The sequence below is a fragment of the Melanerpes formicivorus genome, unplaced genomic scaffold (assembly GCF_026170545.1).
Source record: "Melanerpes formicivorus ecotype bairdi unplaced genomic scaffold, bMelFor1.0.p_v2 SCAF_10, whole genome shotgun sequence".
Lineage (NCBI taxonomy): Eukaryota > Metazoa > Chordata > Aves > Piciformes > Picidae > Melanerpes > Melanerpes formicivorus.
The window spans coordinates 7,439,238-7,457,144 of record NW_027142362.1 but is presented as its reverse complement, the minus strand read 5'-3'; the positions used below and the strand labels follow the sequence as shown (position 1 = coordinate 7,457,144).

The following is a 17,907-nucleotide window of genomic DNA, read 5'->3' as shown; positions in this document are numbered from 1 at the left end:
GTGGCTGGAGAGTGGCCAGATAGAGAGGGACCTGGGGTTACTGGTCGATGGTAGGCTGAACATGAGCCTGCAGTGTGCCAAGAGAGCCAATGGCATCCTGGCCTGCATCAGGAACAGTGTGGCCAGCAGGAGCAGGGAGGTCATTCTGCCCCTGTACACTGCACTGGTTAGGCCACACCTCGAGTACTGTGTCCAGTTCTGGGCCCCTCAGTTTAGGAATGAGGTTGACTTGCTGGAACCTGTCCAGAGAAGGGCAAAAAAGCTGGTGAGGGGTTTGGAACACAAGCCCTATGAGGAAAAGCTGAGGGAGCTGGGGTTGCTTAGCCTGGGGAAGAAGAGACTCAGGGTTGACCTTATTGCTGTCTACAACTACCTGAAGGGAGGTTGTAGACTGGCAGATGTTGGTCTTTTCTCCCAGGCAGCCAGCACCAGAACAAGAGGACACAGTCTCAAGCTGTGCCAGGGGAGGTTCAGACTGGATGTTAGGAAGAAGTTCTATACAGAGAGAGTGACTGCCCATTGGAATGGGCTGCCTGGGGAGGTGGTGGAGTCACCATCATTGGAGGTGTTCAGGAGGAGACTTGATGGGGTGCTTGGTGCCATGGGTTAGTTTTTTAGGTGGGTTGGATTGGTTGATGGGTTGGACGTGATGATCTTGAAGGTCTCTTCCAACCTGGTCTATTCTATTCTAAAACCTATTTTAACTAGACTAATGAAGGGCTGGCAGAATGCTTTCTTCATAATTTTACCATTTCATGTTTCTTAGGTACTTTTGTCAATGATTAATGGTGTGTGTTTTGAAATAACTTCCCAGAATTCCTTCTTTTCACTAAAAACTGTCACTATTCTAGCTAAGTTTTATTTGTGTTTGAAGTATACCCCTGCCTTCCCATCTGAGATCAGTATTAATGGCCCAGTCACAGGTTTTTGTGTGGCAGTAACTTCTTTATTGCATTTGAATGCATTTTTGGTTTATTTTGGAATTAATGTTGCTATTAAACTGGAGCACATGATAAATAATTCATTATCAGTAACTACCTAGGCTGCTGATCAAACAAGTTTAAGGCATACCCAGTTCCCTCTCATGTCATCTGTTTGTACACCCTATTAATTGGGCATTGGAAAGGTGCATTCCTTTGTTTATTTTTTCTCCCTCTGATTAATTACTCCCCAAAATAGTATTGCTTGTAACTACAAGTGAGCTATTTATAGGTTTCTTTTAGCTTGAAGTCAATTTTTCTATTATTTATTATCCTTCTTGGAAGTGATTGTATTTAAAGTAAACATCAAATTCTGCATAATACAGCCCAGAAAGATCCATTATTCATGGTACTTTGGAACACTTCAAGCTTTAATTTCCCAAGGCAACAAAATAAGCAAACAGAAATCACTTATGGGCAGATGTAACGGGGGGGAGGGGGGTGGCTTCTTTAAAGAGCATTAGGCATTGGGTCAGGGTCTTAGAGAATTGAATTTTAATTAGTTACTTGCATGTCTTGCATGTTAACAGGATAAATGCTCAGTGACTCAGTAGGGCATTTCCCACAGGATATTGTGCACATTTGGTAATAGGTGTCCTACTTCTGCTGGTGATGTCTGAAACACCCTAGGAACTGATTGGTTAGTCTTTGCGTTTACCTGATGTACTGAATTACAGAGGCCTTGTAGTCTTAACTGATTAAATGTAAATAAGTATAGTTGGATTCTGCAGTTAAATTCTGAAACCAAAACAAGAATGGGCAAAAATTAATTAGCTTGTCAAGTCACTACCATAGCCTTTTGTAGTTGCCATTTCGGGTAGTAGATTCTAAATTCCCAGTGTACCTAGGATGTGTAACGCCGAACTTGTAGCAATATGTTCATGTAGCTTTTTTCCATGCAAATATGACAAAACCTCCAAGAGTTCTGCAGATTAAAATTAATTGCTTGCAAGATCAGTGCCTGAAGGTCTCGTTAATTTTAACACCACTTATAACCCGTTCTGGGAAGTAACAGATGTTCCTTATTTTTTATGATCCTCAGCTTAAGAAAACAGTATATACATGAAATCTGCCTGCTTTCAGGGCATGCTACTAAAAATGAATAAAACCTAAAATGTCATTTTCTCTTAGTGGCCAATTGGTTTTTCAGACTATGCTATAAGTAGTCTGATTTATGAAGAAATCATTTGACCCTATTCTGTTGGCTAAGATTAGTTCTTTTGCTCTGTCGTGGGAAGCATTTGGTCAAGAAATTAGAATTCAGTTTACTATTGTGAGCTGCAGGTCTTCACTTGCATCTTGCCTGAAGTGCTCTCAAAAATATTGAAACATGATATGGGGTTTTAAGTCTTCCCAGTGTCTACAGAAACACAAATATTGAGCATTTTTAACTAGAAAGGCTTTGCCTTCATGTCTTTCCTCTAATATTAAACACTTTCTGTGCTCAATGTGGTAAAGCACGATTGATTCAGTGCTTCCTTTCTAGGCCTTGGGCTGCTGCCTCTCCCCTGCCTGCTTTCATACATGTCAGTGCAAGTGAAATATTTCAAAGGCATTTTAAGTGAGAAGAGATTGTTTTGATGAGTATGTACAACAGTCATGTTGAAGGCCTAGGAAAATAGGACCTCCTGTTTCAATAACTTTCCAGAAATGAACATGTGCACTAATATTGTTAACGGTGGTCCTGAAAGAGAGTATCACAGTATCACTAAGGTTGGAAGAGATCTCAAAGATGATCGAGTCCAACCTGTCACCACAGACCTCATGACTAGACCATGTGCCACCTCCAATCCCCTCTTGAGTACCTCCAGGGATGGCGACTCCACCACCTCCCTGGGCAGCACATTCCAATGACGAATGACTCTCTTGATGGAGATCTTTCTCCTCACCTCCAGCCTAAACTTCCCCTGGTGCAGCTTGAGACTGTGTCCTCTTGTTCTGGTGCTGGTTGCCTGGCAGAAGAGACCAACCCCTTCCTGGCTACAACCACCTTTCAGGTAGTTGTAGAGGGCAATCAGGTCTCCCCTGAGCCTCCTCTTTTCCAGGCTAATCAATCCCAGCTCCCTCAGCCTCTCCTCACAGGGCTGTGCTCAAGGCCTCTCACCAGCCTTGTTGCTCTTCTCTGGACACGTTCAAGTGTCTCGATGTCCTTTTGGAGTTTCTCTACTTCTGTCTAATGCAGTTATTACCAGGATACCTGAGAGGTTTATTTTTTAAAATGTTAAATACTCTCCTTTTTAATGCCCAAACTACAAGCAGCATAATCTGTGCCTTTGCTAGAGGTTTGCTGGAATGTAGAGATTTGTCATCTGCTTGACATTTTCTCTTGGGTAGCATTTATCATCAATTGATAATTCTGTGCAAAGCAGCTTTATCAAGGATCATTAGTCCCATCTTCTGTCTTCTACAAGGCAGATGCCAATGTCACAGCTGAAGTCTGGGAGTTTTCAGTATTGAAATTAAGACAACATTTGTTGTTGTTGTTGTTTGGGTTGTTTGGTTTTGTTTTGTTGTTAAACATTTTCTTTATTGAACCAGTAGAAATCATCAGTAGATGATTACCATGTATTTATCTTTGGGACAAAGTAGGGAGGCTTCCTAATATCATCATAGTATCATAGTGTCATTCAGGGTTGGAAGGGACCACAAGGATCGTCTAGTTCCAACCCCCTTGCCATGGGCAGGGACACCCCACACTAGACCAGGTTGGCCAGAGCCTCATCCAGCCTGGTCTTAAACACCTCCAGAGACGGTGCCCAAACCACCTCCCTGGACAACCCATTCCAGGGTCTCACCACTCTCATGGTGAAGAACCTCCTCCTCACATCCAGCCTGAATCTCCCCACCTCCAGCTTCATTCCATTCCCCCTAGTCCTATCACTGCCTGACATCCTGAGAAGTCCCTCCCCAAATAATATACAGAACTACAGCTTAAGACATTTCTCATCTCCAGAAAGTATATATTCTCTTTAGAGTTTAGTTACTGCTCTCTTGTCCAGGCTTTTTTTTTTCCCCTCTTGCATAGCCTGTTGCATATGATTTCAGCTGATCTGTTTTCCAGTGCAATATGCAGTTCCTTGAATTTATTTATAAGAGCACATTTACTACTACTAAAAAAAGAAAAGGGGAAAAAAAAAAAAAGCATTTAAAAGGCTTTTTGGATTATCAAAATAAATATATAGAAACAATATGCTTACTAGAACAACAGTTGTGCTGAGCTGACTCTGAAGTTCCACTATTCATTCTTTTAACAGAATAAATAAATTCAGATGTTTTGCTGCCAAGTAAAATGACAATAATTTATTCAAAGTAATAAATCAAAACCTTTGGCTTTTGTTTCAGGAAACCTTGAAGAGTTTTGTATGGTGTTTTCCACATGTATGGGTTTATTAATTGACCTACAGGCTAACTGATGTGTGAGTTCCAGTGCCTATGTGGTCACATTGTACAAAGACCTGTGGACACATTTGCTGTCGTTCAGCATTGCTGCTTTCAAGTGATGTCACGTTGACCTGGTGTGTGGAAAGGAATTATAATGTGTGGGCTCAGGAAAAAGATAGTGTGTGTATACTGCTCCTCTGACATTTGTATGAAACTACAAAAGGTGCTGTTCAGTGCCTTTATCCAGACTGCCCTACATTTAAAGGCTTAAAATAACTTGGAGTGAAGATACTCTGATTTTCATGTGTGTGTGTGTGCGTGAGGCCATGAGTGCATTTATTTCATCATACTTAAAGGGGAATGGAGACAGGTTAAGACCTTAATATGAACTTCCTAAGTTGCTGTGCTCAAATTAAGTTTAAACCATAAATACTCAAAAGTCAGGATCATTTACTTTTGTTTTGAGTTCCAAAAATTAGTATGGCAGGACAAATGAAATGATTTTGCAGCATAAGAAAAGCATCATTATCTGAAATACTTTCATCTTCTGTACTTATTTGCCTCATTAAACAACCTAAGGAAATCAATATTTCATTTTGACAACACCTATTTGTAAACCCAGAAGTCAGATTTGGAACGTTAGCTGATGTTAGTTTAATTCTCTTTACACCAAGGTAAGTTTGTATTTTGGCCAGCAGATTCCTGACAGCTTTGGTGTCCACTTTGTCAGGAGTGCAGGTAGATCCCTGGCCACTTTATTATTTTAAAGATGTTACTGTTAAATGTAAAGGGTTTGGTTTTTTATAGTCTTCTTGAAATTGTTTTTAGTCTAGTCTGAGGAAAGTTCATAATTACAGTTGTAAACACAATTAACAGTTAGTAAACATGCTGTCATGCGGTCTCAGTACATACTCAGGCATATAGAGCTTTTTCCCAAAGAACCTCAGCAGGAGAGGAAAAATGCTTCCTTTAAATATATAGAACAGAGCAGAATTAACCAGGTTGGAAAAGACCTTTGAGATCATCAAGTCCAACCTATCACCCAACACCATCTAATCAACTAAACCATGGCACCAAGTGCCTCATCCAGTCTCTTCCTAAACATCTCCACGGATAGTGACTCCACCACCTTCCTGGGCAGCACATTCCAATGGCCAGTCTCTCTTTGTATGAAGAACTTCTTCCTAACATCCAGCCTAAACCTCCCCTGGTGCACCTTGAGAGTGTGTCCTCTTGTTCTGTCACAAGTTTGTGAGACGCCCCCCAGTCTTTTCTTTTCCAGACAAAAGTACCTAATTCTCTTCCTCATATGAGAGATACTCTAGTCTCCTAATAAACTTTGTAGCAATTTTCTGTACCTGCTCCAAGAAGTCCCTGTGCTTCTTGAACCAGGGAGCCCAGAACTGGACACAGTATTCCAGATGTGGTATCACCAAGGTCTTCACCACTGGCCATGAGCAGTGCAGGATATTTGTAGCCCTCTTCAAAGCTATAGCCTTGTGATGGGAGATTTTAGTGGAAAACACGCTGTTAGCTCCTAGGCTTTCCTTGCAGGTCTTCTAAAAGCAGACAGCTTTCTTCTTTGAAATGTTAGTCTTTTTCCTAAAGGAGCTCCAAGGGTTCCTTGGTACTTTTTAATCTTCTGCTTAATGCTTCAGTAGAAAAGCACTGAGGTGCTTCTTGTGTCAAAGTCGCTTACTGCATTTCAGGTCTTTGTGCAGGGTTGTGTCCATTGGAGAGAGGGAATTTTGTCAAAATGTTGTTAGTAATGTAGCCGTTCTTACTCTGCTTAGAAAGTTATGCTCAATTTGCCCTCAAACTGCTGTGAACCTAAAGGTTAAGTTTTACAATGGAAGTACAACTTAACACCTTTGTATTGAGCAGAGTTCATGTTTCTGCTCGTTCTAGCACATATTAGATAGGACTTGTTTCATGAAGAAACCAGGACAAAGGCTTCTACAGGCTGTTGGATACTGGGGATTTTTAGGGATTCAACTTAAACCCCCCCACACACTGGGAAAGAGGAAATGAAATACAAAATGAAGCATTGAATTAACTTTTCCTGTAAAATGATTGGAAGGTACTGAGAAGAGCTGAAATCCTGCATGGACTTCACAATAGTCTGATTTCTGTACAAGCAATTTCACTTGCTTCAGAAGCAAAATGAACAATTGAGGGGGAAGTGCACAATTACAGATGACAAGAGGAGGCTCACCAGCAATCTGTGCTAACATGTGGTCTATATTACAGAGAAAGTTGATGAAATCTCAACTAGAATATGGTCTGTCTCTTGATTTACATCCCCTTCCCTTTCAGAAACAGTTTCTAATACAGAAAGGTCAACTACTGCCCTCAGATGTCTCTGTGCAGTGGCCAGGAGACTCAAGAGAAACATGCTTAAAATCTGAGATGATAGCTGTATCACACAAGGTATTCTGAAACCTTGGTAGCTACTTGTCTGAAGTCCTTACAGTTGTCATCCTTTAATCCCAGTGACCTGTGAAAGATTTTAAGATTCCTCAAATCTATCAGTCATACTTTTGTAACTGAGTTTAACCCTGCCAAAGGTCACTTTCCCCTTGCAAAGTCTCTCTTCTTGTTTTACCTCCTTTTTATACATATTTTTTTCTTTCAACATATAGGTAAGGATAGTAATGGGAGGGAAGGATGGAGGCCAATGCTTAATGTGTGTGTGGAAAGAGTGAAGTAATGTTAGTCACTCTAGTAGATAATGGTCTCATACTTGCTATAACTTTTTCTAGGCTTATGCTAGAAATTGGGAAAAGGAGAATTCTGTGGGTATGTTTGAAGGAGGAGGATCATAGTATCATTCAGGGTTGGAAGAGACCACAAGGATCATCTAGTTCCAACCCCCCTGCCATGGGCATGGGCAGAGGATGATTGTTCTGGAGTTATTTTCACTAATTTTTTTAATTACTTTAACTTTTTTTTGCTTTTCTGTTTGTTTCAGTTGACTTGTAGTCTATTTAAGGGCTAACTGGAAACATCTAAGAGCCAATCACGTATTTAAGGTGAATGTGTGAATTTATTTTCTCAAATAGGTCTTTTAAAGCACCTTTTTAAACATACTTATTTTCAATTGACTCTCACTAGGGAGGGAGGAAAAAAAGGCATTTTTAATACTGCGCAGCAGTTATAGAGGTGTTGGTCTAGGCTGTTTGTGTACTCCCTGTGAAACAAAAGGCAAGTGGTGGTTTCAAGATTTCAGGGTGAATAGATTTACAAAAGTTTGCATCACACCTCCTTTTAAAGCAATTCCGGGGGAGCTTGCATGGCCTTTCTTCACTGCCACGTAGTGCAGTGCAGGGAGCATTGAAAACAGGAGGCTTTGTGTATTGTAAGTCTTCATCCTTCTCAACAATGTTGCCAAGGAATTGTCTATTTCAGTGGAGTCAGAGCCTTACTGGGAAGATTCAGATGAGCTTTTTGCTTTGCTTAGTTCCTTACAGTGCTAGTCTGAAGCTCTGTGGTGTCAGTCCAAAGCTTTATGTCTCCATTCCAAAGCAGCCAAAGATTCTTAAGTGATGATATCATCAGTGAGAGAAGATAAAGAGGCACTGAATTGATGTGCTCAGGATAACAACGATGTGGCAGAAGTTGAAATTTAAACAGCTTTTTATTCTTTGATTTTCACACTGCCCACCAAGTTGCTTCCTTACCTGATTGAAAAGGTTGTGCATGGTGGTGGCATCTGCTTTGTGTTTTTTACCTTAAGAGAACATTACATGCTAAAGCCTTCTACATCAAGGCACACTAATTACATGTGTCTTGAAACTGGTCCATTATGTGTTCAGATCTTACCTGAATTCAGCAGGCAAAGCATACTTTAAAGGCAGCAAAATTATTGTCTTGGGTATAGTAGTTACCAGCAAGATTTAGAAGGGAAAAATGGAGACTTGTCTTGAATCTCCTGCTCCTTTGGAGCAGGAGATCCTTAATTTCAGTCATGATAGTCTTACCTGTTTTTACCATTGTGTGGTAAAAATAGTGGTGATACAAGTAGGTATATCATTGATTTAGTGTTGTTATCTTATAGAAAGATCTCAACAAAGAAAAGACCTTTGTATATCTCACTTTTTTTTCTGTGTAATGACTCTTGCTGATGCACACTGTAATTTGGTTACTTTTATACAACAAAAAACAAACTCAGAAGGTCTTTCTTAACATTAGCTCAGAGGCTTTTACTGAGTTTCTTGTCCCTGTACTCAGCACTGGTTAGGCCACACCTTGAGTGCTGTGTCCAGTTCTGGGCCCCTCAGTTTAGGAAGGATGTTGACTTGTGGAACGAGTCCAGAGATGGGCAACAAAGTTGGTGAGGGGTTTGGAGCACAAGCCCTATGAGGAGAGGCTGAGGGAGCTGGGGCTGCTTATCCTGGAAAAGAGGAGGCTCAGGGGAGACCTTATTGCTCTCTACAATTACCTGAAGGAAGGTTGTAGCCACGTGGGGGTTGGTCTCTTCTCCCAGGCACAAAGCACCAGAACAAGAGGGCACAGTCTCAAGCTGCACCAGGGGAGGTTTAGACTGGATGTTAGGAAGAAGTTCTTCATAGAGTGATTGCCCATTGGAATGTGCTGCCCAGGGAGGTGGTAGAGTCACCATCACTGGAGGTGTTTAAGAAGAGTTTGGATGGGGTGCTCAGTGCCATGGTTTAGTTGATTAGATAGTGTTGGATGATGGGTTGGACTTGATGATCTCAAAGGTCTCTTCCAACCTGGTCTGGTCTATTCTATTCTATGAACTTATTTTCAAGCTACAGATTGACAATTATTGTTGAAATAATAATTTTAATACTTTGAAATGTGTTTATTCTTGGTCACTGTGAATGATTTCTCAGAGCTACCTGAACACAGACTATGTAAAAAGGAAGCAGTTGGAACATGTGGGCAATACTAAATATATGCTAAGGAAAGTTCATTTGATAAACAATTATGAGCAGGATTGGCTTCTTCAGGACAAGAGAGGTACAATTAAAATGTAATTAAGTCAAATATGATGTGGAGATGTAATTTTTAAAGTCTGGCCTGTTTCTTCTAGAGGGAGAATCATATTCTGTCAACTAATGCTGCTCTGTCTGGGTGTTTCCATCTGAGTGTTAAGCTTTGTAAAATTACCTTTCCTTCAGTGAAGCCCTTGGCACACAGACAGGGCCCTGGAGAGTGGCATTTTTCTGTGCCACTGTTATTATTCAAGTCCAAGTCCACATGGGTTCAGGCACTGTGTTTCTTTATTGACCTGTAGTTTGTGGGAGTGCTTTTTCCAAAACAGAAACATTATTTTGCAGTAGGAGCAAAGCTTTTAGATGACTAATTTAAGAAAAAAAATAGTCTAGTTTCATATTTGCTGTCAAATCACAAATGGTAGACAGCATGGGTAGCTTGGTTGGCAGTTCTCTACATTGTAATCCCTTTAATCTCAACAAACAGGACCATGCACCGATGAAAAACACGGTAGGAACTGTTTAGCAGCAAAGGTGATTTGTAAAGGTGATTTGACTCAGAACTGGAGAGAGAAAAGACTTTGCTAGGACGTGCAGTGTTAGTAGCAGTGTTACACAGTGTGTAGCCAAGTATGTGACATTGCTAATAAGGATTTTTTAATGAAGTCTTGTGTCTTTGAAGTTCACACGCTACCCCAAACAGCCAGAATTTAGCATTTTTTTTGGGGGGGTATAGAAATCAGGTGACATCCCACAGGCAAAGTTAATAACAGGAAGCAATTTCCTGACCAAGTTAATACATTTTCAAATTTCTGTAAACACTCCTAACTGCAGCTTCTCTTTAAAGTGAATAAACAAATAACAGCAATATGCAGCAAATTGCCTACCAGTGGGCACGTTTATTTGCCTGACAGATTGCATACTTTGTAGGCTCAGTTGTTCTTTGAGAGATGACTATTCCAAAATCCTTGCAGCACTTTTTCAGTCTGTCAGTTTTAAGATCACCTAAACCCAGAAGAGTAGTAGTTTGTTTCACCTTCCTTGCTTAAGAAGCAGGTTTCCCTTCAGTTTCTGTGTTCTTGAAAGTCACTACCAAAAAAGCAACGTGAAGTAAAATGTGTGTCTTACAATAGTGTCTTCAAGGGCTGAACAGGACAAAACCAAGCTGAAAACAGATATTTAAAAGCTTCATTTTTGGAGTGGCTTTTCTAATTCCATTCAAGGAATGAACATATTAACCAGATCTCAAGCAGTATGTGTATTTTGGTGAGATGAACACTAAGTTGTCTCAGCATAATTAGCAGAATCCTATTGCCATGTGATGTGGTACTTTTGGAATTGTTTTCCTCTGTTTTGGAATTGTCTTCCTCTAATTTGTTGATTCCATTTCCCTTCCTATCCCTCTTCCATTTCCCTTCCTATCCCTCTTCCATTTCCCTTCCTATCCCTCTTCCATTTCCCTTCCTATCCCTCTTCCATTTCCCTTCCTATCCCTCTTCCATTTCCCTTCCTATCCCTCTTCCATTTCCCTTCCTATCCCTCTTCCATTTCCCTTCCTATCCCTCTTCCATTTCCCTTCCTATCCCTCTTCCATTTCCCTTCCTATCCCTCTTCCATTTCCCTTCCTATCCCTCTTCCATTCCCATTTTCTTCAGAAAATCCATTACTGGTTACTTAGCCATTATGCAAAAAGGTATCCAAGACCCTTCAATCTTCAGGGATTTTTTTTGCTAATGTTTGTTGCTAAGAATTTGTAAATTAAATAGATTCATCAGGGCTGGATAGTGCTCTGTGCCAGCACATGCAGTTCAGCAACTAAAACACTTAGGCTGGAATCATAACAGATTTTCATGAAAACTGACAGATCTTTTAAAATTTTTATTTCTTCCTTTATTTTGGGGGTATTGCTGTTGCCAGACCCTACTATAATTCATCTCTTTTTACCTTCCAATGTGAAACAAAAGAGCAGAGAGCTGTAAGTTTTCTTTATGGTAGTAAGAGTACACTAACTGTTAGGAGAAGAGGGAATCCATCTGAAGTAAGAGTTGGTAACTTGATTTCTCTGGTTCATACTACTTTGTGAAGAGAAGTTGTGCACCTCCCACTCTAAATCATTTTCTTTTTACCAGCTGGAGAGGATCAGAGTAAAATGGACCCATCCCTTTTCTCGGTCCCTGGTGGTGGTGATGATGATGATCCAGCATTTGTTTTTCATTCAAACCACATGTTGAATAAGTGAAAAAGAGGAAATACATGCTGGTCATAGGTCAGGTGCAACACAGAGTTTATACAGATTTATTTTCTTTGTAGCATCTGCCATCCTGCATTTAAAGCTGCTGAATGATGTTATGCTTCCAGTTATTTTGAGGCAGGTTTTCTTAAATACTGACATTTTGGGGTTTGGCATATCCTGCTGGCCAGACATCAAGCCTGTGGAGCTGTAGGAATGGCCTGCAGCAAACTGGCTTTTCAGAACTCAAAACTCCCTCATGATCTCATAGGGTGGAAGCTTGACCCTCTTTGTTTCTGGCCTCAAATAAAGAAAACAGACCCCCAGAAAAATGAACCTGGAAAAGTATTAGTGTGATAATGGGGAGCTGGGGTTAAGCACTTCTCTGCTTATCATTACTGAGGCATGTAGGAGAGGATGAGGAGGAAGGGAGCACAAATGCCCTGCAATCTACAAATGCAAACTTAAGTTTTAAGCAGGTATAGCTCCTGAGCTAAAGGTTTCTGTTTTCTCCCAATAAGTTACACGCACATTTAATTTGTACTCCATCAGAAGTACTGCAAGACTCATTGCCTGTGATTGAAGGATAATTAGGAATGTGACTGTATGTATCAATATCCACTTTATTTGTTGTCTTTATTATTCAAACACTTCTGGCAGTGTTTTTACAGCTCTGATAAAATTATGAAGGATGTCCCTTTGGTTAGGAATTTGAAGACAATCATTTCCATTTGTCTTAAATGTGCCAGCCAGCCAAGACTAAATATGCATTTACAGCAGCTATTCAGCAGATTTATAGCTAATATTTTTTTTCCCCATATATTTTTTTTCTTAGGACTACAGTTTAAGGTCAGTCTTCACCAACTTGGCAGCATGATAAATTGTATTAGGATTAGAATTAACAGCTTACTATATGAGACATTAAATTTTACAAGATTCAAGTTGTAGAAAAGAAAAATTCCAAATGGGCATAAGGGAAGTGGAAGGAGGTGGGAAGGAATAAAAAAACCACATTCTTGACTGTAAGGGTAATTAAGGGCTGGAGGGACTTGCCAATAGAGGCTGTGCAGTCTCCATCGTTAAAGGTTGTTAAAACTCGAACTGGACAAGGCCGTGAGCAACTTGATCTGACTTTGAAGTTACCCCTGCTTGAGGCTGGACCAAATGGCAATTGGGAGGCTTTTGCAGTCTAAAGTTTTCTAAATTTAAACCACCAAAAATAAGTCTGAGCTGTAGAAAGGGCTGGATGGGTTCTCATGTGCTCTATGGTTTGAAGAGTTGCAAACATGCCTTTGGAAAATACAGACGGAATGCCATGGGAACTGGGAGACTAAATATCAGATGCCACACTGGAGAGTCGGGTACTCAGATTATGCACAAGTATTTTAACAGATACTTTCATGTGAACAATGAGGACATTTTGAATCTGATTTTTGCAAGTAGAATAATTTCAGCTGTTTTGTAGCTTGATGATCGTACCTGTAGTCTCATTTGATGTGACAATGGGTGATTTATTTCTGGTTTGGTTTGTTCTGATTTCCTACTCCCCGTTTCTATTAGGAATAGGAGGGCTGCAAGATGTTGTGCTGAAGTCTGCAACACTGTCGACGTCCCTAGCTTGTCCACCATTTACACCTCTCAACTTCGAGGCCACGCCGATTGTGCGGGTAGCTGTTGAGCCCAAACATCCAAGTAAGTGTAAAGCAGAGTGGGGCTGGTAGCAGAAGTTCAGTGTGGTAGCAGTGCAGCTTCCCACCCTGAGTTGTTTGCCTGCTTCTTGTTCTGTCCACTAAATCAGAGACTGACTCGGTATGAAAGGAATATATATGTTGCCCAGAGGGCCATATTGTCCTTGTGAGTTCTAGCTGGTGAGCTCATGCTTCAATAGGTGAGACCTTGTTGTGCTGTTTATGGTAAGACTTAGCTGTTCCATGAGAAGCAACATGATGCTAAAGGCTCAGTATGTCTGTCTTTGGGTTTTTCCTTCTGCTGATAATCTTTGTTACATCTTTAGGCTCATGGTGCATGTTTGCAGTACTGCTTCAAACTGATCCCTTCCCCCAACAGACACTAGTATGTCTCTGGCTGTATTTGAATTTTAGCCCAATTGGAATTTGCTGTTGTACTGTGAGTAGGACCAAAAATAACTGGCTTTCTGTTCAGACACAAAATAACACCAATATTATGTGTTTTTTTTAGGAAGTGATTGGACAGCTTAGGAGGTATTTGTTCTGCATGCCTGAATAACAGATAATAATATATTGTACGTCCTGCATTTGCTAAAGTAGTTTTGAAAGTATGGGAAAATACTGGTTCTGTTGAAAATGTCAGAGGAATGTAATTCTAGAACTACTGACAGATTTTGGAGCAGTTTTTTTTTCCCCTTAAGGAAGTGAAGCTTTATTATTTATACACCATTGCTTAGTTTCTCCTCCCTGGTTACTTCTGAAACTTCTGAATCTGTGGTTTGAAGTACATTAGTTGGAAGGACAGAAGTCTCAAAGGTAGCTATGCTTGCAAAAGCTCCCTGAAAGTCATCTGCTAACAGTAAGAGGAAGATAAGCAAAATTTAGCCATTGCAGGCTCAGCTTGAAAGCAATCAATTGTCCAGTGAGCTGCAGTCTAGAGATGACCCTGGCAGCTTGTCATATATGAGTGCATTGGATTTCCACAGCACATCCACTTCAAAACTGCATCTGCTTATTTGGAAGACATGATTTAAATAAATACAAATTGTTTCCCTATCTGTGTCTTACAAAATCACTGCATGTCCTTCACATTCATGTCAAAATCTTCCTCTGTTGTTACTGTAAACTCTGTTCATCCCTCTCAGTGGGCTTAAATGTAGAAGACAGAAGTTTTAAAGTCTGTGTTCACCTGCATTTGCCATTGAGCTAGCACTGTCTTTTTCACATTTTGTTGTTTTTATGTCTGGTTTTCAGGGATGCTTTTCTATTATACCCTTACAAAGTTAGCATTAAATACAAAATACCACATTTCTTTTACTAGTCCTCAAGTGAATGACAAGCTTAATGGCACTCTTCCTTCTTAATATGAATATGCATTTGTGGAAAGCCTGTGGGTATTCTTTGCCCTACCTATAAAATAAGAGAAAAGAATCTTAATTTTTTTTTTCCCCCCCAAATACATTAATTTTGGAATGCTGCCGACCTGAGTTGTTTATGCAAAGCTTTGATGTAATCCAGCCCAATTTGACTCAGCTATGGTTAGTCATTCTGCATTACCTTTAAGACAACTCTTTACAAATAAAAACAAAACCCAAACACCTTCATTTTAGAGAGAGATGTGTTTGGTTTCTCCACAAAGCTCTCACATTCCCAATTGTCCTTTTCAGGCTGTAACAGCATTAAAGCTTTTCAGCAGCTTCCGGCTCTTTCAGATCCTTCCTGTGCTTCATCCACTCGTATGCCCTCTAAGTAATCCACCTGGAATAATTTCTGCTTTGATTTTAGTAAAGTTAACATGGTTTTATTAGTCTTTGGAGCATTTTGAGCATTAGCAATTTGCAGGCTGTTACACTTAGCCATGAAAGATTGCAAAGAGAGAAAATAAATCAGCGAAAGATCACTTTTAGAGAGTCGTAATAAATATGAAGGGTTCTGTCTTTCATAACTACTGAAAATGAGTGAAATCCTGAAGATTTTAATCACTTCATATGGATAACATTCTTTTTGTTTTAATTGGTTGTGTGCTGTTAATGAGCCATATTTGGAGTTAATTATATACAGGAAGCAGGATAACATAGTCATACTATGGTATGCCAAACCTATTACAAAACTGTGCAAAGCAAACCTGTGCAATCTATTCAAACATGTACCATGCTTAAGATGATATGATGTGAATTAGATCATCAGTACATAAATTCTTGGTCACAAATTAGGAGTACACAATCTCAAATCATCATAATACCCTTTGTGACTTAGGGGCAGAATTTTGCCCACACAGTGTTTGTGAGTGTTCCTGAAACATGCATTTGTGTTTAAACTTCCCCAGAAATGAGAGCTACTTTTTTCTTTCTTTTAAGTATCTCCTACATCAAGTATTACTTTGTTAATAACACCTTCTTTTGCCAGGTGATATGCCTCAGCTGGTTAGAGGAATGAAGCTTTTAAACCAAGCTGATCCCTGTGTCCAAGTTTTAATCCAGGAGACAGGAGAGCATGTGCTAGTGACAGCAGGAGAAGTTCATCTTCAGCGTTGCTTGGATGACCTGAAACAAAGGTTAGAGGGGGCAAGGAGGAAGAAATATTTCTGGTTCAGTAGGTGTCTGTTGTATTTCTTTGTCAGATGCATATCTTTGATTTATATTCTGGTAAAATAGAAGCTTCATCCACTAGCAGTTCTTCATTGTTGCATCATAAATGGACCTTTCTGTAGCTACAAAGTTATCTGCAAGTGGGCAGAAGCCACTAGCTTGTCACTGTTATACATCTTCCACACCCTTTGGGTACTTTCTAGAAATGAGAAATTGCAGTAGGTTCAGGAGTCCAATTAAGAATGTAGTGCACCATTTGTACAAAATCAAAACTGTGAGGGAAGTCATGTCTGATAGATAAACTCTCAGAGATTAGAAGGCAGCAAGACCAAAACTGTGTGTGCACACTCTGTCCCGTTCCTTTCCACAACACATTGATTGGTTTTTTTGTTTTAATTTTAATCTGCTCTCTGCTCATGAGCAGCAGCTTTTTCTGCAAGCTTAAATGCCCATGGCAGTAAAGCTTACAATTACATTTGCTTTTCACTGCAAGGTTTTTATCACTCTACCAAAATTTACCAGAACTTAGCAAACTTTGATGAGGTTTTTTTATTGTCATTTAATGAATCTGCTCAGATCTCTTGAGTAGTTAAGAAAGCTCCACAACTATTAATCTGTTAGATAAATGGGATAACATGTAATAAATGGTTTTACTTTTTTTTTCAGTCACATCTAATATGCCTAAAATGCTTCAGCTGACTTTAAAGCATCACCTTCTATCACAAAACTATGATAATAGTGATTATCAGACCAAAGGATGCAAAATTAATTTAATGCTGATTGCCCAAGTAAAGCAGTGTGTCAGTTCCCATTTCCTGCATAATAACCCTTGGCAGTTTTCTTTTTCATGCTTTGTTACAACCAAAATCCAGACACAATCTTTTGAGTCGCACCTTTCCTGGGGTTTAGGCTGGTAGCTTCTAGAATCAAGAGCAGTTTTGGTTTGCAAGGAGTTGTACCTCATGTGAAGGCTTAGTGCAAAGTTTAATAAAAGGGACTTTATGAATACTGAGATTAGCAATCACAGAGAACCAGAGATCATCTTAATAACCACTGTTCCCAGACTTGGGAAGTACTTTGGGTGAGTTGCTTTAGAGCTCCTAGGTCCAAGGAGTACACCATGCAAAAGAGAGAGGCTCTGGTTATTTCTCAAGGCTCACACTGAGTTACTTCGAGCTGTGTTTGCTTCAACATCAGTACCTGTGATTTCAGGTGGCAAGAGTTGTGGTCGTTTTATTGCAGGCATCTATTCAGCTACTAGCCTGCAGCTGTAGGTACTGGTAATTAGAACTGAAGCTTGATGGAGAGTAGTGGCTGTTCTAAAACTGATTACAGCTAAATATTTCAGCTTTGGAATGAGATAGAGCTGAAGTATGAGTGTTCCTGAATGCATTTTACTAGCCTCAGAGATGTGCATGCAATCATGTAAGTAATTAATCCTTTCAGTCATGCATACTGGAACATGGTTTTCATTAATTTTGCTTTTGAAGGCAAATTATAGGAGCATGAAAACCTAACTACACCTTCTCTACAGGGATCCATGGCTTACACAAAAATTAACTTTCTACATCTGTAATAAAATGGTTCTATATAAACATTCACTAGCAGGGATGTTTATATAAAGGCCTTAGAAACAGGCAGTTCCAATTATGGCCTTGTTTTCTCCATGTGTTTTAAAACCTGAGCCTGATTCAGCTGGCTGTATTGAAGGTGTTTTTATACCTTTGCACTCAAATGATTAACTAAAACTCGTTGTCTGTTGATGTGGTGCTAGCTTGCTGTACCACAGGTTGTAATTGTAGCAATGCCATGAGTAGAATATAATTTTTACTAATTGCATAGCTAGAAAAAAGCCATTACAAACCTTTGAAGACTGGGTGTTTCATTGCCAAGTAAGGTTTGTCCTGGGAGGTTTTGCAATGACCTAATTGCTTTTCACCCTTCAGGTGAGGTAAAAAATACAGGCTATTTTCCCAGTCTGATGGGAAGCTTTCAACATTGGAGTATCTTTAGCTGAGTTAAATCCTGGGTGTATCTGAACAAGATGTAGATTATGTGCACTTAGTAAGCATCCATGTCATA

The 17,907-nt window shown here is 39.9% G+C and overlaps 1 protein-coding gene across 2 annotated transcripts in view; it reads left to right on the top strand.

Annotated features, from left to right (window-relative positions):
- EFL1 (elongation factor like GTPase 1) overlaps positions 1 to 17,907 on the top strand; it is a 73,737-nt gene that overhangs the window by 42,528 nt on the left and 13,302 nt on the right. For both annotated transcript variants that reach the window (XM_068143467.1, XM_068143466.1), the window contains exons 16-17: positions 13,110 to 13,241; positions 15,644 to 15,791. In XM_068143467.1, coding sequence (XP_067999568.1) covers positions 13,110 to 13,241; positions 15,644 to 15,791 — 280 coding nt within the window. The remainder of the gene's footprint in view (positions 1 to 13,109; positions 13,242 to 15,643; positions 15,792 to 17,907) is intronic.